This window comes from Crotalus tigris, unplaced genomic scaffold (assembly GCF_016545835.1).
Source record: "Crotalus tigris isolate CLP2741 ecotype Arizona unplaced genomic scaffold, ASM1654583v1 scf7180000021321.634910, whole genome shotgun sequence".
In the NCBI taxonomy this organism is placed as follows: Eukaryota; Metazoa; Chordata; class Lepidosauria; order Squamata; family Viperidae; genus Crotalus; species Crotalus tigris.
Window position 1 is genome coordinate 6,896 of NW_024098453.1, and position 26,208 is coordinate 33,103.

The 26,208-nt window shown below is 49.6% G+C and overlaps 1 protein-coding gene and 1 non-coding gene across 2 annotated transcripts; both read left to right on the forward strand.

Moving 5' to 3' along the window:
* Positions 1-412: 412 nt before the first annotated feature.
* Positions 413-25,557, forward strand: LOC120320313 (nucleolin-like). Its single transcript, XM_039369924.1, has 15 exons — positions 413-569; positions 3,416-3,529; positions 4,823-5,066; positions 5,705-5,839; positions 7,414-7,614; positions 7,862-7,948; positions 9,348-9,477; positions 11,764-11,900; positions 12,886-13,009; positions 14,707-14,858; positions 16,966-17,092; positions 17,212-17,363; positions 20,452-20,578; positions 23,010-23,242; positions 25,047-25,557. Exons 1-15 carry the CDS (start codon positions 552-554, stop codon positions 25,130-25,132), a joined length of 2,067 nt encoding a protein of 688 aa, XP_039225858.1. The 5' UTR covers positions 413-551; the 3' UTR covers positions 25,133-25,557.
* On the forward strand, positions 6,005-6,070 carry LOC120320321. Its single transcript, XR_005559942.1, has one exon. It is a non-coding gene; the product is annotated as a small nucleolar RNA SNORD82 (small nucleolar RNA).
* Positions 25,558-26,208: the final 651 nt, after the last annotated feature.

The following is a 26,208-nucleotide window of genomic DNA, read 5'->3' on the forward strand; positions in this document are numbered from 1 at the left end:
TCTGGTTCACACCAAGAACTGGACGATTCCCAACCCGGATTCTCCTTGGACACGGGTTGCGTTCTCACGACCCCCCCCCCCAACGCACTTAAAGCACGTTTCAGCGAGGCAGAGCAGCGCATGGGACGGGACAGGACCCAGCGCCACGTGCAGCCCCACTTCCTCCACCCCGTCGCTTCCGCCCAGGAGAGCGCACCTATCCCAGAGCCTCGCCTCGCCCGTTCCGCCTCCCCATTGGCTACCTTTCCTCCACCCGCCCCCGAGAGAGGCGCGGCTCCTGATAGGATGAGGCGGGGACGGCGCTCATTGGCTCGATGCGTGCCGTTCGGGAGAGCTCGAACGGCGGCCGTCCATCCTGCCGAGTGGGCGGGGCGTAAGGGCGCGCGGGCCCCGATTGGTCAGAGCGACCCAGCGGGGCGGGGCGAAGGGCGAAGAGCTCTCTCAACCTCCTTCTTTTCGGCTCAGGCGGAGACTCGAGCCAGGCGCTGGGAGCGTGAGGTGGGGTTTTTTTTTTCGCAGCAGCTGAACATCCGGACAACTCCGCCGCCATTATGGTGAAGCTGGCTAAGGTGAGGACGCGCGGCCTAGCCTGGGAAGAAGGGTGGCGGCGGCGGAGGCCGCCTTTAAACAGCCAGGGCTGTTGATGGGGTGTGTGTTTGTGTGTGTGTGTGTGAGGGGGGAAGGAGGGAGGGAGATGACAAGGGCGGGCAACTCAGGCGGCCTTAACGCGCTCGGCGGTTTCTAGGCCTCCCGCGCTCAATCCTTAAAGAAAGCAGCGGTGACGAGGATCATTAGAAACGGTTGCAGCCCTGCCTCCCTCCCTCCCTCGCGGTTGGGAAGCGCTTCTCGGGCGCCCACACGCGCTCGGCGGTGGAACGTTCGGCGGTTTCTAGGCGCCCCCCCTCGCGCGTCGTTATTGGCAGCGCGTGTGTGAGAGAGCGAGAGAGCGCGCGCGCCTGCCTGCCTGCTTGCTGGAGGACAGTTTCTAGGCGCCCGGGCTGCCTCGCGCCTCCCGAACGTCGCTCCGTTTGCGCGCGCAGGAGGGAGGAGCGAAAGGGAGGAAAAAAAAAAAAGGACCTCCTTATGCCGGGCGCGCGGGTCTCCTTCTTCCGCTCGCGCTCGGGCGCCCTTCGACCACGTGACACCAACTCCTTCCGACCGGCGCGGCGGGAGCACGTGAAAGGGGAGGGGGGGGGAAATAACCGCGCTTCGCTTCCCTCGTGGAGCCGGAGGGGCGGGGGAAATCCACGTGCGGCCTACTTGCTGGGCCCAGGCCGCGGCTGCTTGGCCCGGCTATGGATCGCCCCCAGCTGGGCCTCGGACTCCCCCCCCCCATCTGCCGCCTTTAAGTCGGACAGGCGGCCTCGGATGGCTGCCCACGAGGCCGAGAGGGGGAGATTGGCCGGGCCCAGCCTGGCTCCCAAGGCCTGCCGCCTCCTGGGGGGGGGTTCATAAAACAGGCTGCCCGGGGGGGGGACATCGAGGGTCTCGCGGTAGGCCAGCCTAGAATCCTCTGCTCGGTGCAAACTGTGGAACAGAGAAAGGGTTTTTCTGTATCTCTGACCAGGAAAGGCCTTTTCTGACGGTTGGGCGAAGCATGTGTTCTGCCTGCACACAACAGGGTGATCGAATAACAGAGTGGGAAGGGACCTTGGAGGTCTTCTAGTCCAACCCCCTGCTCAAGCAGGAGACCCTATATCGTGTAGGCAACCTTGGCTCTTTTGTGACTCATGGACTCCCAGAATTCCTGAGCCAGCCTGGCTCAGCTTGGAAACCTCTCCCTTTCCCCTCAGCATGGCTGGCTCAGGAATTCTGGGAGCTGAAGTCCACCAGTCATAAAAGAGCCAATGTTGCCTATCCCTGACCTATAGTATTTCAGACAAATGGCTTTCCAGTCTGTTCTCAAAAACCTCCAGTGATGGAGCACCCACAAGTCATTCCAGTCAGGAAATTTCTCCTTAGCTCCTTACTTCTCCATGAGTTTCCATCCATTGCTTCTTTTCCTGCCTTCTGGTGCTTTGGAGAATAGCTTGACTCCCTCTTTAGGGCAGCCCCTGAGATACTGGAAGGTTGATATGACACCCACACTTCTCCTTTTCATTAAACTAGACATACCCAATTCCTGCAACCGTTCTTTTAGCCCCCTAATCAGTTTTGTTGCTTTTCTATGACCTCTAGTTCACCCCCCTACCTCCACTCAAATAAGAAATTCTAGATGAATATTGTCCAATCTTTTATTAAAAACCCAGTGTTGGAGCAGCTGCAAGACTGCTCCCCAAGGAGGCTATTCCTTAACCACCTCCGTATCACATAAACACCATTTGCTCAATGGAAGACACCTCATCTATCTTTATAAGAGTTCAGCTCATTTAATTGAGAAATTCTTTAACTATATTTGCATGCATGCTTTTCATCCGTGTTCACCACCCTGATACCATCCAAATCTGGGACTCCTGAAGACATCACCATGCTTGGATAGGAAAATGAGAGACACAGAAGCCAATTTATTTAAATATAAATGAACTGCAAACCAGTCGAAAGCTGGGTTGACCTTGGGACAGTTAAGCAGATGCTTTAGATCAGTGTTTCTCAACCTTGATAATTTTAAGGCATGTGGACTTCAACTCCCAGAAAGGCTGTGGAATTCTAGGAGTTGAAGTCCACATGTCTTAAAATTGTCAAGGTTGAGAAACACTGCTTTAGATTATATTTTTTAGATATGTGGAAGAGCAAAGAGAAGCAGCTGTGGGGTGCCAGATATTTGAATGTCCCTATTTCTAATGTGGTCCTGGAAGAGGATGATTGTTTCACTGGGAATTTTTTTTTTCAGAAGGTGCCTTTTAAAAAGAAAAATGTTTTAAGAGATTGAAAACATAGCATTGGCCACTGGTGAAATTGCTCTTAGCAGGCTGACACCCAGCCGTTTGCCACTAATACTATGAACCACTTAGTGTGCTTGAAAAAGATAACTTTAGTGCTTTAGATTTCAAGGATGAGGATGCCCAGCAACTAAAAACCTTGAAATATCCTTCAGAATAGTATGACAGATAAAACTGCTCTCCTTTTGAAAAGTACCTAGTCACTGCAGAGTGAAATTTTGATGGAAGACTAAGTTGCGAACAAAATTCATTTGCAGTTTCAAATACTTACTTGCAGTCCTTATTCAGCAATTGTTCAAACTTCACAACAGTACTGAAAAATAACCTTTTGGCTTGCTCGGGAGGCATTGGGTGAAGAAGAATTGTCTTGGGCCACATATAAAATATATACTTGATGTATATGAACAATGTAGTGTTAAGAGCTTACAATTTTGTGGGGCTGCAGCTGTCCAGGGATGCATGTGGCCCATCGGGCTGGGCCCGCCTATTCTAGACCGTGAGGGAAAGGAAGACCTCACATATTTTTTGTTTTGCAGAATGTTAAAAATCAGCCTAAACAGAAAAAAATGACTACTCTTCCCCCGAAGGAAATTGATGACAGTGATGAAGAAGATTCATCAGAAGAAGAGGAGAGCAGTGAGGAGGAGGAGGTGAGAACCGTTGCGGCTTGATGAGGAAGGTGCTGCGCTAGAAGCAGAGATCCGGGTTAAAGTCCCGCTTCAGTTATGGAAGTTAATTGGGAGGCTTGCTGTCTCCCCCGGTTCAACCTTCTGAAGCCAGAGGGGTTGTTGCGGGGACAAAGAATAAGTAGGGAGTGCTCAGCTTTGAGCTTCCAGATCAACTTAGCCCTTTGATGACTTGTGGACTTCAATTCCCACAATTCCTTAGCCAGACTCCATTTTGTTTGTTAGATTTAAGACAGGGATCTTCAAACTTGGCCCTTTGATGACCCGTGGACTTCAACTCCCAGCCACGCGTGCCAGGCTGAGGAATCCTGGGAGTTGAAGTCCACGAGTCATGAAAGGGCCAAGTTTGAAGACCCCTGTTCCAGATGATCCTCGCCTGAGACCCATTTCACGTTAACATTATACCACAGTTGCAATTGGGATTGAAAGCTCCCCCCCCCCTCCATTTCATTGTGCCTTATCTCACCCTACGTGAACACATGTTGAACCCCACTTGCACACACAATCTGATAAAAGCAGGCTAATAGTCCTCAACCAGCCACCATAAGAGAGATTGGAAATCTGGTTGTCCATCAAGGCACCCCAAATGGCCTGAAGTAATTTTCCTTTTCTTTTTTCTTGGTGTTTTTTTTTTTAGGCGAGCCTGTTTGTTTGAAAATGCACAAAAATGCTGTAACTCCCCCCCCCCAAAGTGAAATGTCACGTGACCACACACTGTCCCAACAAACACTTGAGCTGAGCTATCACAACAAACACTAAAGCTGAGTTGCCCAGTGTGGTCACTGGATGGCAGGGGGTTCAGCCTGGCCATTTATGGTGGGGTTTTTTTTTTGAGGGGGGTGGCTTTTACTAGCCATATAAGGTCCCCATTCTGTGGCCATTGTAACTCCAGGCAGTTGTAAAACGAGGGGTCACAAGTCAAAGCACCTCTGGCAAATGAGAATATTCCGTTTTGAGAGCCTTCGGTGCTCTCTTGGGCTTGATGGTTTTCCCGCAGACATTTTGTTACCCAAACCACGTGGCATCAGGTGCTCAGACAGCACCCCTCATTTCAACCCTGAGCTATAAACGTCCTCCTTTATTAGCATTCCAGTTTTTATGCATATCAGCTGTTCCCCATATGAAGTGACGGCCGTCCAGCACTCTTCCCCTGCCATTTGCTGAAAAGGTTTTCCTTAGTGAGTTTTGTATTTTATACTCCTTGTCTTTGCGGGCTTCCAAGATAGCTTTGCCGGTCGTAATGCGTTTCTCTCGCAGATGCTGGCTGCTAAGAAAGCAGCCGTCCCAGCAAAAGCAGCTGTTCCCAACAAAAAGGCAGCAATTCCTGCAAAAAAGGCAGTAGCTGCCCCGGCCAAGAAAGCAGCTGCCGTGCCTGCGAAAAAGGCCCCCGTCTCTGCCAAGGGAGCGAAAAACGGGAAGAATGCAAAGAAGGAAGAAAGCGAGGAGGAAGAGGATGATGACGAAGAGGAGGACGAGGATGAAGAAGATGATAGCGAGGAAGGTGAATTGCGGGGGGCGTGTTTGTCGCATTTTCTGCCATATCCGGAGTCCCCTGCAGCTTGAGCAATCGATAAATTTAAATAAATAAATGATAACGTCGCTATTCCTTAACACTTGGCAGCCCGAAACGGCGAGCTACACCTTCTGGAAAAGATCTGCCCCACAGTTACGGGTAGTCCTCGGCTTACGGCCACCGTTGAGCCCCAAATGTCTGTCGTTAAGTGAGACATTTGTTGAAAGTGAGCTTTGCCCCATTTTTACGACCTTCCTTGCCACCGTTATTCAGCGAATCTGGCTTCCCCAGTGACTTGGCTTGTCGGATGGTCACAGAAGGGGTCACGTGACCCTGGGACACAGCAACGGTCATAAGTGTGAACAGTTGCCGGGCATCTGGATTTTGATCCCATCTTGGGGAATGCTTCAAAGACCGTAACTGTGAAACGTAGTCATAAGTCACATTTTTAGTGCCATAACTTTGAATGGTTGTAAGTCGAGGACTTCCTGTACTAGTAATCTCAATAGGGGTTACCATTCCCCCCCCCCTTACTCCAACTTTGTTCAGGAGAGTCCGTCTATTAAATGTTAAGCTTTGCCAGGGGATTGATTTAAGAACTGACCTAAGTAAACTGCTTGCCACAGATGAATCTGAGGAGGAGGAGGCTGTGCCAGTGAAAAAGCGGGGCGTCCCGGCCCCTCAGAAGAAGCCTGTCGCTCCCACCATCCTGAAGCCAATGGAGGAGGAGGAAGAGGAAGAGGATGATAGCGAAGAGGATGGTACGTCTGTTAAGAGAAGCTCAGCTTCCTGAGTCTTGAGTGCTAGCTGGAAAAAGCACGGCGGATTCCGCAAGTTAAACTTAGGAAATGAAGGGAGGGGGGGTTATCGTGAGCAGGAATAGCACATTCCTGTTACCGTGAGGAGGAAGGTTAAAAAAAAATATCAGCACAGATGATGAGTTTTGGGACTTAATACTGATCTGGTGATGTCTCTTGTATGATCTGATGTGTTGATCCCATTCCTTAATCAAATTACAAAAGAGTAGATAGATGGGAAAAAATGAAAGAAAGGGGATGGATGGGCAGATAGATAGATAGACAGACAGACAGACAGACAGACAGACAGACAGAGAAATAGGATGGATAGATAGGTAAGTAGATAGAAAAGAAAAGAAAGTGAAAGAAGGGATGGATTGGCAGATAGAGAGATAGACACAGACAGACAGAAATAGGATGGTAGGTAGGTAGATGGATAGATGGGCAGATGAGACAGAAATAGGATAGATAGATAGGTAAGTAGATAGATGGACAGACAAGACAAACAGATAGGCAGACAGACAAAATGGTAGGTAGATGGACAGACAGACAGACAAATAGGAGGGATAGGTTGGATGATAGATAGATAGATAGATAGATAGATAGATAGATAGATAGATAGATAGATAGATAGATAGATAGACAGACAGACAGACAGACAGACAGATAGATGGGCAGACAGACAGACAAATAGGATGGATAGGTTGATATATGATAGATAGGCAGACAGAGATAGGGAGAAAGAGACAGAAATAGGTAGACGGGCAAACAGACAGATACAGACAGACAGAAATAGGATAAGTAGGTTGATAGATAGATGATAGATAGATAGATAGATAGATAGATAGATAGATAGATAGATAGATAGATAGATAGATAGATAGACGGGCAGAGAAATAGGGTAGGTAGATAGATTAGATTAGATAACCTTTATTGTCAATTTACTCACTTGCTCTCAAAGTGTACACATAATAACAGACATTGAAACACATACAACCTATGTATAGACCAAGGGTAGGCTGGCTCAGGAACCTACACCCTTACATATAAATAAGAGTAGCTTATTTACTACGAGTAGCTCTTAAAACTGCATTTTTCTTTTTAAACTGGAAGGGAATATTAGAACGCCAGTAGATGACCCTACAGGTAGCCTTTGACTCACAACAGCCATGACGGTCGCCGTGTCCCCAGGGTCACGCGATCGCCTTTTGCGATCAACGGGGAAGTCAGATTTGCTTAACGGCTGTGGCGGGAAAGGTGGCCAAATGGGGCAAAACTCAACACCTCCCTCACTCAGCGACAGAAATTTGGGGCTCAGCTGTGCCCGTAAGTCGAGGACTGCCTGGACGTTGTTCCGCTGACCTCACTTGCATCGCCTAGGACCAGCCGAGCGTTTTCAGCAGGGGGGGGGGGTGATGGTTTCGTTCAGGCAGAAGATGCCGGAGAGATTGGGAGGAGGAGGGGGTTCCAGAGAGTTTGTCTCAGGTGGGCCGCAGGAGTTGCTCAGCCTGGCCCTTTCCCTCACGGCTTCCTAACAGAGTCGGAGGACGAGCCCATGGAAGCCACCCCAGCCAAAGGAAAGAAGGCTGTGCCGGCGAAGGCAGCCCCGGCGAAGGCAGCCCCAGGAAAGGAGGAGTCTGAGGAAGAAGAGGAAGACTCTGAGGAAGAGGAGGAGGAGGAAGGGGATGAGGATGACGACGAGGAGGAGGACGACGACGATGACGACGAAGAGGAGGAAGGTGAGTTCGCCTGTCCCGTGGGTACGAGACCGGTCTCCTTTTTCACCCTGGGTCCCAGCGCTGGAAAAATGATGAATTCTCGCTGAACTGATGTGATCCAAAATCACACATGAGCAAAACTTAAAGATAGTCAAGTCCTGATCCAGCGCTACGTTTGGGGGGCCCTCTGTCTCGCCGGCCTTTTTTTTTTGCCCTGTGCGTCTGTGGTGGTTGTCGTCGTTAACACGTTTGCCCTTTCACTCCCCAGAAGGTCTGCAAGGCATGCCTGGAAAGCGTAAGAAGGAATTGGCCAAGCAGAAAGGTACCCCAGATGCCAAGAAGAAGAAAACAGAAGGTGACTGCCCCTGTGCAAGAGCCACAGCTGACTTGCTAATAATGATCTCTCTCTGTGTGTCTCTATCCCTCTCTCTTCCTCCTCCTCCTTCTCTCTCCATATCCCTTGACTTGGCTTCAAATATTTCAGTCATCCCATTTTTGACCTCCTTGAAAATCTCAAGCATATGTGATAAGATACTCTAGGTCAGTGGTTCTCAACCTGTGGGTCGGGACCCCATTTGGGGTCGAATGACCATTTCACGGGGGTCGCCAAACCATGCTGTCCACCATTTTGTTCCCTTTTCCCTAGCTGTCCTACTCCCTCTTATTGGTGGCCACACCCACTTGGGGGTCACCACAACATGGGGAACTGTATTATGGGGTCACGGCATTAGAAAGGTTGAGAACCACTGCTCTAGGTTTAGGACCAGCCCATAGCAAGAGAGTTAGAATGCAGCATTGCAGGCTAACTCTGCTCACTGCCAGGAGTTCGATCCTCACCAGCTCAAGGTGGACTCGGCCTTCCCTCCTCCTGAGGTCGGTAAAAGGAGGACCCAGGTTGTTGGGGGCAACAGGCTGACTCTAAACCGTTTGGAGCAGGGTGTCCCCAGCCTATAGGCCGCGGAAATGTCTGGTTGATGCACACATGCCTGTGCACACACTCCCCCCCCCCCACTTACACTAGTGCCCGCAGCCCCGTTTGCACATGCCCATGGATCAGTGGTTCTCAGCCTGTGGGTCGAATGTGGTATTTGGTTGCATCGTTCTTTGACTTGAAGGGCTAGCCCAGTGGTTCTCAACCTGTGGGTCGGGACCCCATTTGGGGTCGAACGACCATTTCACGGGGGTCGCCAAACAACGCAGTCCGCCATTTCCCCCCCCCCCCTTTTCCTTAGCTGTGATTCTATTGGCTTTCAAAAGCCAATAGGAATTGTCCAGGCTGTCTCGGCCCTGCTGGGCCCGCCAAAAGTCCCATTCTGCAAACGGTGCTGCACCAGTTGAGTAGTCCTCGACTTACGACCGGTTGAGTAGTCCTCGACTTACAACCGTTTGAGGGTCACAGCATTAAAAAGGTTGAGAACCACTGCCATGGATGCAGATGGGGGGCCGCTGGCGGGTGCGCATATAGGGCCACTAGTGCTATGCGTGTGCAAATTTGAAGACCCCTGTCTTAAATCTAACAAACAAAATGGAGGCTGGCTGAGGAATTCTGGGAGTTGAAGTCCACCAGTCATAAAAGGGCCACGTTTGAAGACCCCTGTGTTAAATAGCCAGGAACTGAGGAGTTTTGTTTTTTTAAAAAATTTCCGAGCTGTAAAGCTGAAAGTAGAATCTTTTCCACCAGGCCCTCCTGCTAATTGACAGCCTTTCCTGGGGATGATTTACCCAATGTCTTACTCTCCCTTTTCCCTGTGTAGAGCCTGCCTTCTCTCTCTTCATGAGTAATCTCAATGCAAGCAAGAACTTTGAAGAACTCAAGGCTGCCATCAGAGATTTCTTTGGCAAAAAGGATCTTCAGGTCCAAGAAGTCAGAATTGGCAATTCCAAGTAAGAACTTCATTCAGTTGGAAGGACCAACTTCCATACGAAGAACGGCTGCGGGATTTGGGTTTGGCTAGTCTAAAGAAAAGAAGACATAGGGGAGACCTGAGAGCAGTCTTCCAGTATTGGTGGGGGGGCTAATACAAAGAAGAGGGGGTCAAGTTATTCTCCAGAGCACCAGAGGGAAGGACGAGAAACAATGGTTGGAAGCTGACCAAACAGAGAAGCAACCTGGAATTAAGGAGAAAGTTCCTGACAGGGCAATTAACCAGTGGGACAGCTTGCCCCCAGAAATGGTGGGCGCTCCATCCCTGGAGATTTTTAAGAAGAGACTAGACAGTCACCTGTCTGAGATGGTATAGGTTCTCCTGCTTGAGCAGGGGGCTGGACTAGAAGACCTCCAAGGTCCCTTCCAGCTCTATTCTATTCTACCGTGTTTCCCCAAAAGTAAGACCTACATCAAAAATAAAGCCCTAGCTTGATTTTGGGGAGTGGGCCTAATATACGCCCTATCCCTAAAAATCAAGCTAGTGGGGGTGGAGCTGCCCCACGCAACCCCCAACCACTTACTGTAGCAGTCAGGCCTGCCATGAATCGTTGCCTCGCTGGCCCAGTTCTTCTGCGCCCGCTCGCACGCGTTGCCCCCAGCTTCCATTTCACTATCAGGCCTTTCTGGTGACGAAATGGCCTGGAGCGACGTGTGCAAGTGGCCGCAAAAGAAGTGGGCCGGCTTGGGGGAGGGGAGGCTAATTGGGTTGTTCGAATATTTCTGTGTTTATACCAGTGTTTCTCAACCTTGACAATTTTAAGGGATGTGGACTTCAACTCCCAGAATTCCACAGCCAGCATTGCTGGCTGTGGAATTCTGGGAGTTGAAGTCCACATCCCTTAAAATTGTCAAGGTTGAGAAACACTGGTTTATACAGATATTATGTCCCTTTTGAAACTATCTTACCATTGGGATAATCTGGGAATGGAGCTTGGAGTAAAGCAGCAGGCATTGAACAAAGGAGTGGGCCGATGAGGGAGCCATCCCTTAGGAACTACCCCTTGTGTGCAAGAGGCAATAAATGCCGATTAATGTTATTGCAAAGCTGCTAATACAGACTTAGTTTTGTCCTAATCTGTGTGTGTGTCCCTTCCTTTCTCTTGAATCTTGCCAGTGCTCAGATTCAGGATTATTGTTTTAAATCCTCTGGGCTTCTATTAATAATAGCCCTTTAAAGGCTTCCTGATCAGTATGAATACCCAAGTGCGTATTTTGGCTGAACGAGCATCAACACCTTTTGCAAAATTTCTGCGCTGATCGCTTGCCTTGGTTTGTATAGTTCAGGGGTAGGCAACCTGGGCTCTTTTATGACTCGTGGACTTCAACTCCCAGAATTCCTGAGCCAGCATGGCTCAGCTTGGAAACATCTTCCTCTCAGCATGGCTGGCTCGGGAATTCTGGGAGTTGAAGTCCATGAGTCATAAAAGAGCCCAGGTTGCCTACCTCTGTGTATAGTTACTCGGGATATTCTTGCTTCATTTCGGAAGGCAAAAACAGTTCCAGTTCATCGGCTTGCTTAGTTCATGGTTGCATTCTGCACAGTCTCTTGTGCCCCTTTGTAGGGATGGTGGCGTGCATTTAGAAGCGTGCGGTCTGCTAAGGTTCAGTATGTATGTATGCTCTGGGTATACTCTTCTGCACTTGTGGGCACATATTATGTCCTGGTGACTTTGTGTCTGTCCGGTTAGCCCAGTGGTTCTCAACCTTTTTAATGCCGCGACCCCCAACTGGTCGTAAGTCAAGGACTACTCAACCGGTCGTAAGTCGAGGATTACTCAACTGGTGCAGCACCGTTTGCAGAATGGGACTTTTGGCGGGCTCAGCAGGGCAGAGACAGCCTGGACAATTCCTATTGGCTTTGGAAAGCCAATAGAATTACGACTCTATTCAAGAGGGTCTATTCTATTGGCTTTCAAAAGCCGATAGAATAAAAGGGAGTAGCACAGCTAAGGAAAAGGGGGAAAAAAATGGCGGACTGTGTTGTTTGGCGACCCCCGTGAAATGGTTGTTCGACCCCAAATGGGGTCCCGACCCACAGGTTGAGAACCACTGGGCTAGCCCTTCAAGTCAAAGAACGATGCAACCAAATACCAAAGGCAAGAAGGGGGTGAGCCCTCTCCGTCGGAGTCCACCTACTTCAATTTGCTTGAAATTGGGCGGGCAGTGGGCCTTGAGAAAGCATCCCTTTGTGGGCTTCATTCTAGTTTTTTCCAAGACTGAAAATTCTTCCTCTGTTAACACAGGAAGTTTGGCTACGTAGATTTCTCCACTGAAGCCGAGCTGGATAAAGCACTCAAATTAAATGGGAAAAAACTGATGGGCTTGGAAACAAAACTAGAAAAGGCCAAGAGCAAGGAGAGCCTTTGGGAGAATAAAAAAGGTGAGTAACGGTAGCGTTCACATATTTTGTTTGGCATGACTTTCATATACAACCTGTGCACGATGCAGTAATTACCGTATTTTCCAGCGTGTAAGACGACTTTCTGAAGCAGTGTTTCCCAAACTTGACAATTTTAAGGCATGTGGACTTCAACTCCCAGAATTCTGGGAGTTGAAGTCCTCATGCCTTAAAATTGTCAAGTTTGGGAAACACTGTTCTAAAGCGCTGAAATTGGCGCCGAAGTCGGGGGTCGTCTTATACGTCGGAAATTACGGTAGTTTCCGTCGTATAAGACGACTTTCTGGGCATGGCAATCGGCGCCGAAGTCAGGGGTCACCTTATACGCCGAAAAATACGGTAAGCCTCTTTGGGTGGCAATTAAGGCACCAGGCGAGAAACTGGGAGAACTTGTGTTTTAGTCCTGCCTTAGGCAGGAACGCAGCTGGATGATCTTAAGCCAAATCCCGTAGAAAGGAAGAGGCAAGGGCAACCTCTTCTGAAGAACCTCGTCACGGTAACCGCAGGAGCTGTCCGGGCAGTTGCTAGGAGTCAAAACATTGACTCAAGGGTGCATGTACAACAAAGACACACAGGTAAGACTAGTTAAGCATGAAATACTCCACCAAAGCTTTTTAGGAAGGCAGTTCCTTCCCTTGTGTACCAAGTCAGAGTTGAAATTCAGCTCTAAAAAGAACAGAGGAAAACGTATGCACCAGGCTGGAAAATCTACGGTATCTTTCCAGCCCAGCGATGCCTATTCTGATAGCTTCTCAGCCTTGAAGAACTCAGGCAGAGACAGCAGGGATTATCCAGGGGTGTTTCAGCTGAAGTTCTGTATTTATTTTTATTTATTTATTTTTTGTGGCCAGGTTTTTCTTTTAATAAATTGCGGTTTGGATTAATCGGTTGGCCAGCCGCTTGAATGAAAACGGTCAAAGGAAATAGCGTAATATTGTAATGTGTGGGTTTTTTTTTTTTCTCCCAGAGAGAGAAGCGAGGACCATTTTTGTGAAGAACCTCGCTTACAGCGTCACCCAGGATGAACTGCATGCCGTATTTGAGGACGCCGTCGAAGTCAGGCTGGTGTCCAAGGATGGGAATAGTAAAGGGTACGTTACTCTTCAGAAGACCGATATATTTTTTTATTTCTTTGTGGTAAGATTTGCGCTGCTTTCCTTTTTAAACAGTTCAAAGGCATTCTGCCGTTGTAATCGCATCCATTTAATGGTGAAAAGACTTTGTTTTTGAAGTCTCCATGTAGATGTAATTATTTCGGAGCGCCTGGGTCCCTTCTGCTAAAGATTAGCGGCAAAAACAAGCTAGAAGAGAAAAGACAGTGCCACCTGGCCAATTAACCAATTATGACATTGTACCAGAATGAACATTGAATGTATTTAGCGTGTGGCCTAGAGGATATAAATAACAGTAATAAAATTACATCAACACATCATAATATGGTACTCGTATGATAGGAATATGTAGCCAGTTTTGTATGGTTTAGGAAATGCAAGAAACTGTATTATATGTTAACATTTTAAAGTACATTGATTCATAAGAATAGAATAAGTGTTCTATATATTAATATCTAGCCCAGTGGTTCTCAACCTGTGGGTCGGGACCCCATTTGGGGTCGAACAACCATTTCACGGGAGTCGCCAAACAACGCAGTCAGCCATTTTTTCCCCCTTTTCCTTAGCTGTGCTCCTCCCTTTTATTCTATTGGCTTTTGAAAGCCAATAGAATAGACTCTCTTGAATAAAATCTAATTCTATTGGCTTTCCAAAGCCAATAGGAATTGTCCAGGCTGTCTCTGCCCTGCTGAGCCCGCCAAAAGTCCCATTCTGCCAACGGTGCTGCACCAGTTGAGTAGTCCTCGACTTACGACCAGTTGAGTAGTCCTCGACTTACGACTGGTTGGGGGTCGCGGCATTAAAAAGGTTGAGAACCACTGATCTAGCCCAAAATGACCACAACAAAAAAAAAATCGGGGAAACCCCCCTGAAAATCAGACCACAGATTGAATTAGCTTAATAGGCCAAATCTGAAGGGGCAGCGTGATTGGCAGCTTCTCTGGGAAGCTAGCTAGAAATACAGGTAATCCTTGACTTATAACAGTTCACTTAGTGACCGTTCAAAGGCAACGATGATGCTGGAAAAAGTGACCTATCCCTGTTTTTCACACTACCTTTTTGGTGTCCCCAACGATCACATGAGCAAAATTCAGACCCTTGGCAACTGACCGGTATTTATGACGGTTCCAGTGTTCCCCAGGGCTCAGCATAAGTCAAGGACTATCTGCATTTCTCTGTATATATTTGCAGAGGCAACTTAAAGAGTCGCCTTTCGATGAGATGGGTGGCAAATAAGTTCCATAAAACGAACAACTACCGTATCTAAAGCTTTTAAGACATGTGGAAGCTGGCTGGGGAATTCTAGGAGTTGAAGTCCCCATGTCTTAAAAGTTGTCCAGGTTGAGAAACGTAGGACCATTCCTGTGTCCCAAAGTCATTTGATCCCCTTTTACGACCTTTTGACCAGCAAAGTTAGTGGGGGGGGGGAAGCCACTTTCACTTAACAACCATGTTACCAACTTATCAGTGTTACATGATCCGCTTTTATCAACTCTGCCAAGGAAGGTCGCGAAAGGGTGCAAAACTCCCTCATCCAAGGTCTCGCTTAGCCAGAGAAATTTCAGCCTTGTGGTCGTAATTCGAGGACTACCCGTATGGGCAGCTTCAAGCAGCTTGTTAAAAACACAGCTTCCCCAAGCAAAGCTCGGCTAACAGCTGTAACGCTTGCGTTCCAGGATCGCCTACATCGAATTTAAAAGCGAGGCCGATGCCGAGAAAGCCTTGGAGAAGCAGGGGATAGAGATCGACGGCCGCCCCATCGTGCTGGACTACGTAGGTGAGAAGAGCCAGCAGGAGGGCCGGAAACCCAGCAAGGGAGCCCCGTCAGGTAAGCGGCCCAGGTGAATCCGCTCGGGGTGACGAAAGCTGCCTCTGCTGCAGAGAGAGAGAGAGAGACCTCCCAAAATTAACCAGGCAAGGGAACACGGCTGATTCACTGATACAGCCGTTCAGTTTCAACCAATGGGAGAATAGAATAGAGCTAGAAGGGACCTTGGAGGTCTTCTAGTCCAGCCCCCTGCTCAAGCAGGAGAGCGTATTCCAGGGGTAGGCCACCTTGGCTCTTTTATGACTGGTGGACTTCAACTCCCAGAATTCCTGAGCCAGCCATGCTGAGGGGAAAGGGAGAGGTTTCCAAGCTGAGCCCTGCTGGCTCAGGGATTCTGGGAGTTGAAGTCCACGAGTCATGAAGGGGCCATAGTTCCCTCAAGCTGGCTCAAGCAGGAGAACCTACATCATTGCAGACAAGTGATTGTCTAGTCCAGTGAGGGCGAACCTTTTAGAGACCGAGTGCCCAAACTGCAACCCAAAACCCACTTGTGCATCATCGGGTGCTAAATGGGTGTGGCCCATTGGGTGGGCGTGGCTGCGGTGGTAATGACAGACTGGGTGGGACTAAAAAGTTCAATCAATCAATTCCAGCTTTGCAAGATCTTTTTTTTTCCCTGCAAGAAGTTGAAATTGACTGAACTTTTTTTTTTTTTTTTTTTTTGCACACTGCGGCGGAGGCCTAAAGCGAAAAGGTTTTATAAAACCCAGCTGAAGGCCTGGGACTGGGGCGACGGCGCGCGTGCCCACAGAGAGGGCTCTGAGTGCCGCCTCTGGCACCCGTGCCATAGGTTCGCCACCACTGGTCTAGTCTCTTCTTAAAGTGATGGAGCGCCCACAATTTCTGGAGGCAACTTCTGTTCCCCCGGTGAATTGTCCTCACTGTCAGGAAGTTCCTCCTTCATTCCAGGTTGCATTTAGACCTTTGTAGGTCTGTAATGCCAAAGTAAGATGAGCGGCTGAATTTGCAATGTTGCAGGCAAATTCTGCCCATGGCCTGGAGGTTGATCCTGACTGACTCAAGGTTGACTCAGCTTTTCATCCAATCAATCAATCGATCAGAATAGAGTTGGAAGGGACCTTGGAGGTCTTCTAGTCCAACCCCCTGCTCAAGCAGGAGACCCTATACCAGGGGTAGGCAACCTCGGCTCTTTTATGACTCGTGGACTTCAACTCCCAGAATTCCTGAGTCAGCATGCTGACTCAGGAATTCTGGGAGTTGAAGTCCACGACTCATAAAAGAGCCGAGGTTGCCTACCCCTGCCCTATACAATTTGAGACGAGGCTCTTAAGAACTTCCAGAATTGGAGCACCCACAACGTCCAGAGGCCAGCTGTTCCACTGGTTAATTGTCCTCACTGTCAGGAAGTTTCTCTTTAATTCCAGGTTGCTTCTCTCCTTGATCCGTTTCCTTCCGTCGCTTCTTGTCCTGCCTTCGGAGGATGCTTCGAAGAATAGCTTGACCCCCTCTTCTTTGTGGCAGCCCCTCAAATACTGGAAGGCTGCTATCTTGTCACCCCCTAGCCCTTCTTTTCTTTAGACTAGCCATACCCAAACCCTGCAACCGTTCTTCGTATGTTTTAGTCTGCAGGCCCTTAATCCTCTGAGTTGCTCTTTTTTTTTTTTTTCCTCCAAAGTCTCAACACATTTTTTTATGATACGGGGACCAAAACTGAATGCAGGATTCCAGGTGTGGCCTTCCTAAGGCTTTATAAAAGCGGTACTAATACTTCACATGATTTTGATTCTCTGCCTCTGATTTTATAAAACCCAAGCATTGTGTTAGCTTTTTGGGGGGGCTGCCGCCGCACACACGGCTGGCTCCTGTTTAAGGGATCCACGTGGTTGGTAAAATGAGAAACCCAGATGGTTTGAGGGGCAACGTGCAAAAAAAACCTGCTTCTCGTTTTTTTAATTGCCCAGAGAGTGCTGTAATTTAGCACTATAAGCCTAAATACTATTGTTACAGTTTACAGTTTCGCTTGGCAACCCCTTTGCTTAACAACCGAGTTGCCTTTCCAGTTGTGGTCTCTAAATGAGGATTGCCCGTATTCTTGGAACGCGAGACTCAGTGAAGTGTGGGGTTGTTGTTTTTTTTTTGGGCGCAGGGGGAGAATCGAAGACGCTGGTGGTGAACAATCTCTCCTACGATGCGACCGAAGAAAGCCTTCAAGAGGTCTTTGAGAAAGCCTCCGCCATCAGGATCCCCCAGAACAACCAGGGAAGACCCAAAGGGTGAGGAGGCGCCGCCAAGACGAGGCCCCGGAGGGGAGGGGGAGATGAGGCCTGCGACAGCTCGCACTCGCCTCGTGGCGTTCCTCTGGTGACTTCGTTCTTTCTTCTCTTGGGCTCAGGTATGCCTTTGTCGACTTCGCCACAGCTGAGGAGGCGAAGGAAGCCATGAGCTCCTGCAACAATGCAGAGATCGAAGGCCGCACCATCAGATTAGAATTCAGCAACTCGGGGGGACAGAGCAGAAGTGCAAACACTAAAGGAGGCTTCAGTCGTAAGTAGAGCTTGGCTGCCTACCTGCTGGAGCATTAACCAGGGCCCGGAATTTGTCCCCTGGCCAGCGCTGATCCTAGAAGCGCGGGTGGCTTAAAGCAGGGGTCCCCCAACCTTTTGGACACCAGGGACCGCAGTTCCGTGGAGAAAGGTTTTCCCGCGGACCGGAGGGGATGTGGGGTTTTTTTGGGGGGGGGGGTTATGTTATTTTTTTTAAATAATTTTTTATTTTTCCAAACTCTCCCCCATACATATACCGTAATACTTATCAGATATTAACATACATTCCCTCCACACTCACATACAAGATACTTTTAACAAAATGAAATAAATGCATACACGTAACTTTGGTGTTGCTCGCCCATTTCCCCTTTCACCGTATCCACCCTCCTTCTTTACCTTCTTTCTCCCTTTCTTCTCTTCCCTACTTCCCTCTTCTTCTTCTCCTCTCCTGCACCACTCTCCTCCCCTTTCCTCTTCCCCCAACCTTCCTACTTCCTTCTCCCCTCCTTTACTCTTTTCTCCTCTCCTTCTTCCCTCTCATCCCTCTTCAGATACCATTCAGGGGTGATGTCCAAGCAACTCCTCTCTCCAAATTTCCCTATCTGTATTATATACAATAAGACTAATCCTTCTATTTATCTAACCCCCTCGGTATATACTTCTGTAAACATTTATACAACCTCCAGTTATTCAATACTGTGTCGCCTGGGTCTCCCTCCTTATCTGCTCCTTCTTCTTCCATCTAGGGCAGTGGTTCTCAACCTGTGGGTCGGGACCCCATTTGGGGTCGAATGACCATTTCACGGGGGTCGCCAAACCACGCTGTCCCGCCATTTTTTTCCCTTTTCCCTAGCTGTCCTACTCCCTCTTATTGGTGGCCACACCCACTTGGAGGTCACCACAACATGGGGAACTGTATTATGGGGTCACGGCATTAGAAAGGTTGAGGATCACTGATCTAGGGGAAGGAGGGGAGTGTGGTTTTGTGTGCTGCCTGTGTCCTGGTTCCGACAGATGAAACTCTTCCAAGAATTTTCCTTTGAAGCGTTGTTTACCTTAAAGCAGGGGTGGCAAAGCGATGGCACGGGTGCCAGAGGCGGCACTCGGACCCCTCTCTGTGGGCACACGTGTCGCCCCAGCCTTGCCTCCCCCCGCGACCCCTTCCTCTCCAGCAGCCCCCCTGAAGGAGAGTCGCCCCCTGAGCGTGGCCCACGCAGAGCAGCGCAGCCAAGGACATGGCAGCCAGGCAGTGTAGATAAGACTCTGTCCTCACGCCCCATTGTGGATGCTGTGGGGCGCGGGCGGAGGGTGTGGCCGCCATAGCGCTGCTGGGCTGCCTGGGTGATTTGTGGCGGGCCCTGGAGGCGGTGAGCGGTCCCGTGGACAGGCATTGATTTTCCTCAAAGTCATTTATTGTTAACAAAATGTCGGCACAAGCATAACGGAGGTTGATGCCAGAATCTGACTTCCTCTCGCTGGCATCTCACTTTTCTTGCTAAAGACCTCCCTTATCTTGCAGTCACAAGTCACATCTTCCAATTAGCCCAGAGGGCAGAGATTCACTTCCCGTTCCTCTTCCCGGGCTTTTGTTATTTCCCCCTCCTTTTTCTCTGTCATCTGAATGAACTCTAAAAATACCAGGCAATTCTGCATATTTTGTCAAAGCAAGAATATTCAATATTAGCAGCTGTTGACACCAAGACAAACAGTTGTTCCTGGCAAAGACTAACTTTGCCCCCTTCTCTGAGCTGGCCTACACTCTGCTCTCCACGTCCTTGGATCGAGCGGGGGGAGGCAGCTGTTCCTCATCGGAGGGGGATCAACTGCTGGTCAGCAGCCAATCCTCCCTGTGTCTGTGATGGTAGACAGCTCTCCGGGCAGCCTTGTCCCCAACCCCTGGCCTCTCCGGTTCCAACTCCTCCAAACCAGGCTCTGATGGGGCCCTAACACAGAACCCCTTTATCTTAACTCGTGACCTTCTACCGGTCTACTGTTGAAAGCGTTCTCACATATTGTATCGTGGTTTGGGTATGCTGGCCTGACAGCAAGGTATGGCAGAGGGCGGTGAGCACGGCCCAGGACACCTGGTGGGCTGGTCCCTGACTCCACTGGATGACATCGCCAGGGCCCGTTACTTTGGCAGAGGGCGGAGAATTCTCATGGGTGACTCACGCCCCGGTTGGTACCAAATTTACTCTCCTACCATCGGGCAGGAGATACAGAAACCAGCTAGCTGTACCAACAGGCTGAAGAACAGCTTCATCTATGGCAGTGGTTCTCAACCTTTTTAATGCCACGACCCCCCCCCCCCAACCGGTCGTAAGTCGAGGACTATTCAACCGGTCGTAAGTCGGGGACTACTCAACTGATGCAGCACCGTTTGCAGATTGGGACTTTTGGGGGGCTCAGCAGGGCAGAGACAGCCTGGACAATTCCTATTGGCTTTTGAAAGCCAATAGAATTAGACTCTGTTCAAGAGAGTCTATTCTATTGGCTTTCCAAAGCCAATAGAATAAAAGGGAGGAGCACAGGTAAGGAAAAGGGGGGGGGAATGGCGGACTGCGTTGTTTGGCGACCCCCGTGAAATGGTCGTTCGACCCCAAATGGGGTACCGACCCACAGGTGGAGAACCACTGCAATAGAATAAAAGGGAGTAGCAGAGCTAAGGAAAAGGGGGAAAACCACTGATCTATGGCAGTGTTTCTCAACCTTGACCATTTTAAGGCATGTGGCCTGCAACTCCCAGAATTCCACAGCCAGAAATGCTGGCTGTGGAATTCTGGGAGTTGAAGTCCACATGCCTTAAAATGGTCAAGGTTGAGAAACACTGATCCATGGGCTGTCCGGCTTCTGAATGGGACATAATTTTATAACTTTATGCAAGACAGACTCGTGAGGCCGGCGTGATGTGCAATTAGTTCACCGTGTGAAATAAGTTGGGGGGGTTCTGTAGTCACCGCGAGCTTGTGGTGAGGAGGGGCACAGAGGGAGGCTCAACCAATTTCACTGTGTACATGTTATATTTTGATAACAAAGGGTTTATTATTATTTCTCCCCCCCCCCCGGCCTTTTCTCTCGTCCTTCAGAGCAAAGCAAAACCCTCTTTGTCAAAGGGCTGTCCGAGGACACCACCGAAGAGACCCTGAGGGAGTCGTTTGACAGCTGCATCGGTGCGAGAATAGTGACCGACCGGGACACGGGCTCCTCCAAAGGGTGGGTGCAACAGGGATGCGTGGAGGGGGGGGGCAATCCTTGAAACGCTTGATGCCCACTCCGCCGAAAGGCGTTTTTGGACAGAAACGGCTTTTCCTTCTCAATGAGCTCCATCCTGCGGTGAACTTGAGTGGCAGGCCATGGATTCGCACGAGAAGAAGAGCAGAAACCCCCAGCCCTGACCCTGAGCTTCTCCAACTCTTTTGGGGGGGGGGGGGAATTCGCCATCATGGCTGCGGGACAACGTGCGCACCAGGGGCCTCTTGCCAAATGGGCCGCCTGCCAGGAAATTCAGATATAGCGACAGCTGAGCTTTCGGATCACCTGTCAGCAGAGCTTTCAAAGGGGCAGCCGCTGCCTTGAATAGTGGGAGACGCTTCAGGGGTGGGGAAAAAATTCTCTGTTTTTCTCCAGTCTTCTGCAGAATGGGCAACTTGCAGGTCTCTCCTCTCTTTTCTCTTTCTCTCTCTCTCTCTCTCTCTTTTCTCTCCCCCCTCCTTCCTCTCTTTTCTCTCTCCTCTCCTTTTCTCTTTCTCTCTTTTCTCTCTTCTCCCTCTTCTCTCTCCTTTCCTCTTTTTTCTCTCCACTTTCTCTTTTCTTTCTCCCCCTCTTCCCTTTTCTCCTTTTCTCTTTTCTTTTTCTCTTCTCCTTTTCTCTCTTTCTCTTCTCTCTCCTCTTTTTCTTTCTCTTCTCTCTTTCTCTTCTTTTTAATCTCTCTTCTCCTTTCTCTTTCTCGTCTCTTCTCCTTTCTCTCTCTTCCTCTTTTTTCTCCTTTTTCTCCTCTCTCTTTTTCTCTCTCCACTTTCTCTTTTCTCTCTCCCTCTCCTTTTCTCTTTCCTCCCTCTTCTCTCTCCTTTCCTCTTTTTTCTCTCCACTTTCTCTTTTCTCTCTCTCCCCCCTCTTCTCTTTTCTCTCTCCTTTTCTCTTTTTCTCTTCTCTCTTTTCTTTTCTCCTCTTTCTCTTCTCTCTCCTCTTTTCTCTTTCTCTTCTCTCTTTCTCTTCTTTTTTATCTCTCTTCTCCTTTCTCTTTCTCGTCTCTTCTCCTTTCTCTCTCTTCCTCTTTTTTCTCCTTCTCTCTCTTTTTCTCTCTCCACTTTCTCTTTTCTCTCTCCCTCTCCCCCCCTCTCCTCTTTTCTCTTTTCTCTCTCCTCTCTTTCTCTTTTCTCTCCTCTTTCTTTCTGTTCTCTTTCTCTTTTCTCTTTTATCTCCTCTCTTCTCTTTCTTGTCTCTTCTCTTTTCTCTCTCCTCTCTCTCTCTTCTCTTTTCTCTCTCTCTCTTCTCTCTCTTTCACCACATATATCAAAAGAGGTCCAGAACTAGTCTGTCTCTCATGTGGGTCTCCTGCCCGAAGGAGCTGTGCGCTCGCTCCTCCGCAGCCAGGGAGGGAAGAGAAAGAAAGGGGCTTTCTTGACTCAACTTTTGGAATTAGCTCCAGCTCAAGACTACCAAAACATTAGCCAGTTCATTTTGCAGCAGTACAGAACTTTTGTGGGGGGGAACAGTTTTGTATCCATGCTTTAGGTCAGCTGCCACCTTAATGCTTGCTTGTGCTCCGCTGCTGTATGGTGCCAGACTGCCAGGAACTACAAAGATTGGGGGGGGGGGAAGGGGGGGGAGTCTGTTTCCAGGTCACCCGGCATACCGGCTTCATACTGTCCTGTGCTGGGACTGGCCATTACGAAAACACCCTTGGGTGGGGGTGGGCAATGGGAGGTAGCTAGGGGAGGGAAAAGCGGAAGGTGGGATTTCCGTACTCGGTTCCCGCCGTGCGCTCCTGCAAAATCCACTTTGACTTCCAATAAAACGGAGGCTTCCTCAGCAAATACGGAGCCCAGCCTCGTCTCCGCTTAGAGGTTTTTAAGTGGTGGTAGATCGGGATGCTTTCTCTCCCTGTGCTTTCTGGAGAGAACCCGTGACGGGGCGTCCTGGACTTAACGACCGCAATGCAGCCCCAAAAGTGAGTTTTTGTCCCATTTTACGACTTCCCTTGCCCTGTTTCTTCAAGGAATTTCTGCAGTTAAGTCAGGCGGTCGTTAAGGGAATCCGGCTCCCCCCCCCTTTGACTTAGCTTGTCAGAAGGTTGCAAAAGGGATCACGTGTCCCGGGGGGGGGGGAACACTGCGACCGTTGTAAATACGAGTCAGTTGCCAAGCCTCTGAACGTTGATCATGTGACCCTGCAACGGTCATTAAGTGGAAAACTCACAAGTCCACTTTTTCCAGGGCCATTGCAACTTCGAAAAGGGTCGCTAGACAGAAGCGTTGCACGTCAGGGACTTCCCCTGTATTAGGGCTGATCTGTTCCCCTGGCTCCCGGCCTTCTGAAGCGCTTCAGTGGAACGACCGGACCACTTGGTTCTGGTGTCTCTCTCCGCTCTGACTGTTCCCTGCTTATGACGGTTTCTCTCTGTCTCTCTCTCTCTCTCACACAGATTTGGCTTTGTGGACTTCAGCTCCCCGGAAGACGCCAAGGCAGCCAAAGAAGCCATGGAGGACGGAGAGATTGATGGCAACAGGGTGACCCTCGACTTTGCCAAGCCCAAAGGCGGGACCCCTCGTGGGGGCGGCGGAGGAGGAGGCGGCTTCGGCCGGGGCGGCCGAGGAGGGGGACGTGGCGGCCGAGGTGGATTCGGGGGCCGAGGCGGCGGCCGAGGAGGCTTCGGAGGTGAGTAGGGTCCTGACCAGTACAATTGAGCGACAGGTAGTCCTCCACCTGCAAAAGCCTTCATTGAGCGACGGAAAAAGAGGACTCGGAGCCGGTCCCTATCCTTAGCAGCCGTCATGGCACCCCCCGTGGTCACCTGATCAAAATCGGGGCCTGTACCGTGTTTTCCCAGTCTTTTTTTTGTGTGTGTGTGCCTCCACAAAAGAGGCACCAGGTCTTTGTGTATGTGTGTGTGTGTGTCTTTCCCACAACTCGCAGTGGCAGCCCCGCCCAGCCAGCCCCCTTCTGTAGCCGAAGGAGCAGCGTCATTCTGCAGCTGATTCCAATCCGTAGCTCGCTTCTGCTATGGGTTGAATCCCTAGCTCGGTTCTCGGCTGCGCAGGCCTTCCCGGAAAGGCCTCCGGGTGCGAAACGCAGGCCGGAGCCCCCTTCTCAGCCGCGGAATGAAGCTGCTCCTTCCGGCAAGTCTCGATCCGTGGGCGGCCTGGTTTGATTTTTTTAGGCCTGCACCTCGCCCCAAAAACTAGGCCTTATTTTTGGGGTAGGGCTTATATTGGGCCCACCCTCCAAAATCAACATAAGGGCTTATTTTTGGGGTAGGTCTAACCCAGTATTTATGACAATTGCAACAGCCCGGATTCTGTGACTGCCGTTTGTGACGACCTAAGTCAGTGGGGGAAGCTGTGTTCAGTGTAATGACTGCCTGATTCACTTAACAGTTGCAGTGATCCGCTTAACAACAGTGGCAAAAAAGATTCAATGGATAAATTTGGGCTGCAGAAGAAAAACAATTGCAATCAGCCTCCCTTCCACTGAGGGCCCGTATACTGCATGGGTCAGAAAGAGGGCAGTGAGAATAGCCACAGGCCCCTCACCTCGCAGGCCAGGGATAGGCAACCTTGGCTCTTTTATGACTGGTGGACTTCAACTCCCAGAATTCCTGAGCCAGCCATGCTGAGGGGAAAGGGAGAGGTTTCCAAGCTGAGCCACGCTGGCTCAGGAATTCTGGGAGTTGAACTCCGCGAGTCATGAAGGGGGCCATAGTTCCCCCACGCTGGCTGAGGAATTCTGGGAGTTGAAGTCCACCAGTCATGAAGGGGGCCATAGTTCCCCCATGCTAGCTGAGGAATTCTGGGAGTTGAAGTCTGCAAGTCATGAAGGGGCCAAGATTGCCTATCCCTGGGCTAGGCATTAAATGTTTTAACTTTTCCCCTCTGGATGGCGCTATAAGCCATCGCACGCCAAAGCAGACATATAGATTTTTCCCCCGGGCCATCACTCTGCTAAGCACCTAATTCCCACAGCACTTGTTTTATGTTTAAGGATATTTACCCATGGAGTAGGGCTGTATTACTATTACCCTTTTCGTCTTTCCTATTACCTTCTATTGGTATCTTGCGATTATATCACCTTTGTTGTTTGTGTGTACCCAGAGCTTCTGCACTGGAGACAAATCCCTTGTGTGTCTCATCAGACTTGGCCAATAAACCATGTTCTGTTCCATTCCGTTCTATTTGCAATTCTGTTCTATAATATAATATTCTTTTCTATTCTATTCCATTCTACTTGCAATTCTATTCTTCCGTTCGTATTTATTCTACTCTTTCTACTCTGTTCTTTCTTTTCTATTGTTTCTATTTTCTACTCTATTCTTCCTGTTCTATTACTACATTCTAATGGGCCCGAGTCACTTCCCCACCACTTTGTCGTCCCCCCCCACTGTGGTGCTGATTCGAGGCCCGTCTGTGGCTTTGAAGCGTGTCCGAACTCACCCACCAGCCCTTCTTCCTTTCCCCCCATCCAGGCAGAGGCGGTGGCGGCTTCAGGGGAGGCCGAGGTGGCGGTGGCGACCACAAACCACAAGGAAAGAAGATCAAGTTCGACGACTGAGCGGCGTGCTTTCCTCCGCATCCGAAAGGACTCTGGGGTTTTTGATTCTGTCACCTTGACATGACAGAGCCTTCTGAGGACATTCCAAGACACGTCTGCAGTCCCCCGAGGGGGCTTCCCCGGAGGCTCCCCCTCAGCAAAGAAACAGCCAAGCGACGGCCTGGCACGCGCGTAAGAACTTTTTTAGAAAAAACAAACAAACAAAAGCCACAAGAAATGTGGGAGTTGTGTCCATGTATTTCCCCGAATTTATAACGTTTTACCCATGTACAAAAATTTAACTTCCTGATGCATTTCTGTAGGCTTTTCTCTTTGTATTTTTGTTTTTCTCCCCCCTCCCCCCTCCTTGCTGTAAAAAAATGCAAAATGTTTTATCATTTGTGTCTCGGCAACCTGTCTAGGACAGATTAAAGGGCCTAAGTGGATGCTTGTGCGTTTCCAGTTCCTAACGTTGTGAAGCGGTTGAGTTGGGATATCGGGTGTCCCTGGCTTGCGCGATTTCAGCTCGGCGTCTTGGAGGCTATTTTAAACAAACCAGTGCGGTGCAGTCACATTAGACCAGTAGTTCTCAACCTTTTTAATGTTGCGACCCCTCAACCGGTCGTAAGTCGAGGACTACTCAACCGGTCGTAAGTCGAGAACTACTCAACTGGTGCAGCACCGTTTGCAGAATGGGGCTTTTGGCGGGCTCAGCAGGGCAGAGACAGCCTGGACAATTCCTATTGGCTTTGGAAAGCCAATAGAATTAGACTATTCAATATAATAATAATATAATATATAATTGTAGAATAAAAGGGAGTAGCACAGCTAAGGAAAAAGGGGAAAAATGGCGGACTGCGTTGTTTGGCGACCCCCGTGAAATGGTCGTTCGACCCCAAATGGGGTCCCGACCCACAGGTTGAGAACCACTGGATTAGACCTACCTCGAATTTACTCAAGGCGGACATTGAGCTCTAATAAAGGAGAATCTTTGTAGCTCAGGGTTGAACTGTGGGGTCTTCGGTGCTCTCTGAGCTGGGTGGTTTTCTTGCAGACGTTTCATGACCCAACTAGGTTACATCATCAGTGTTAGAAGG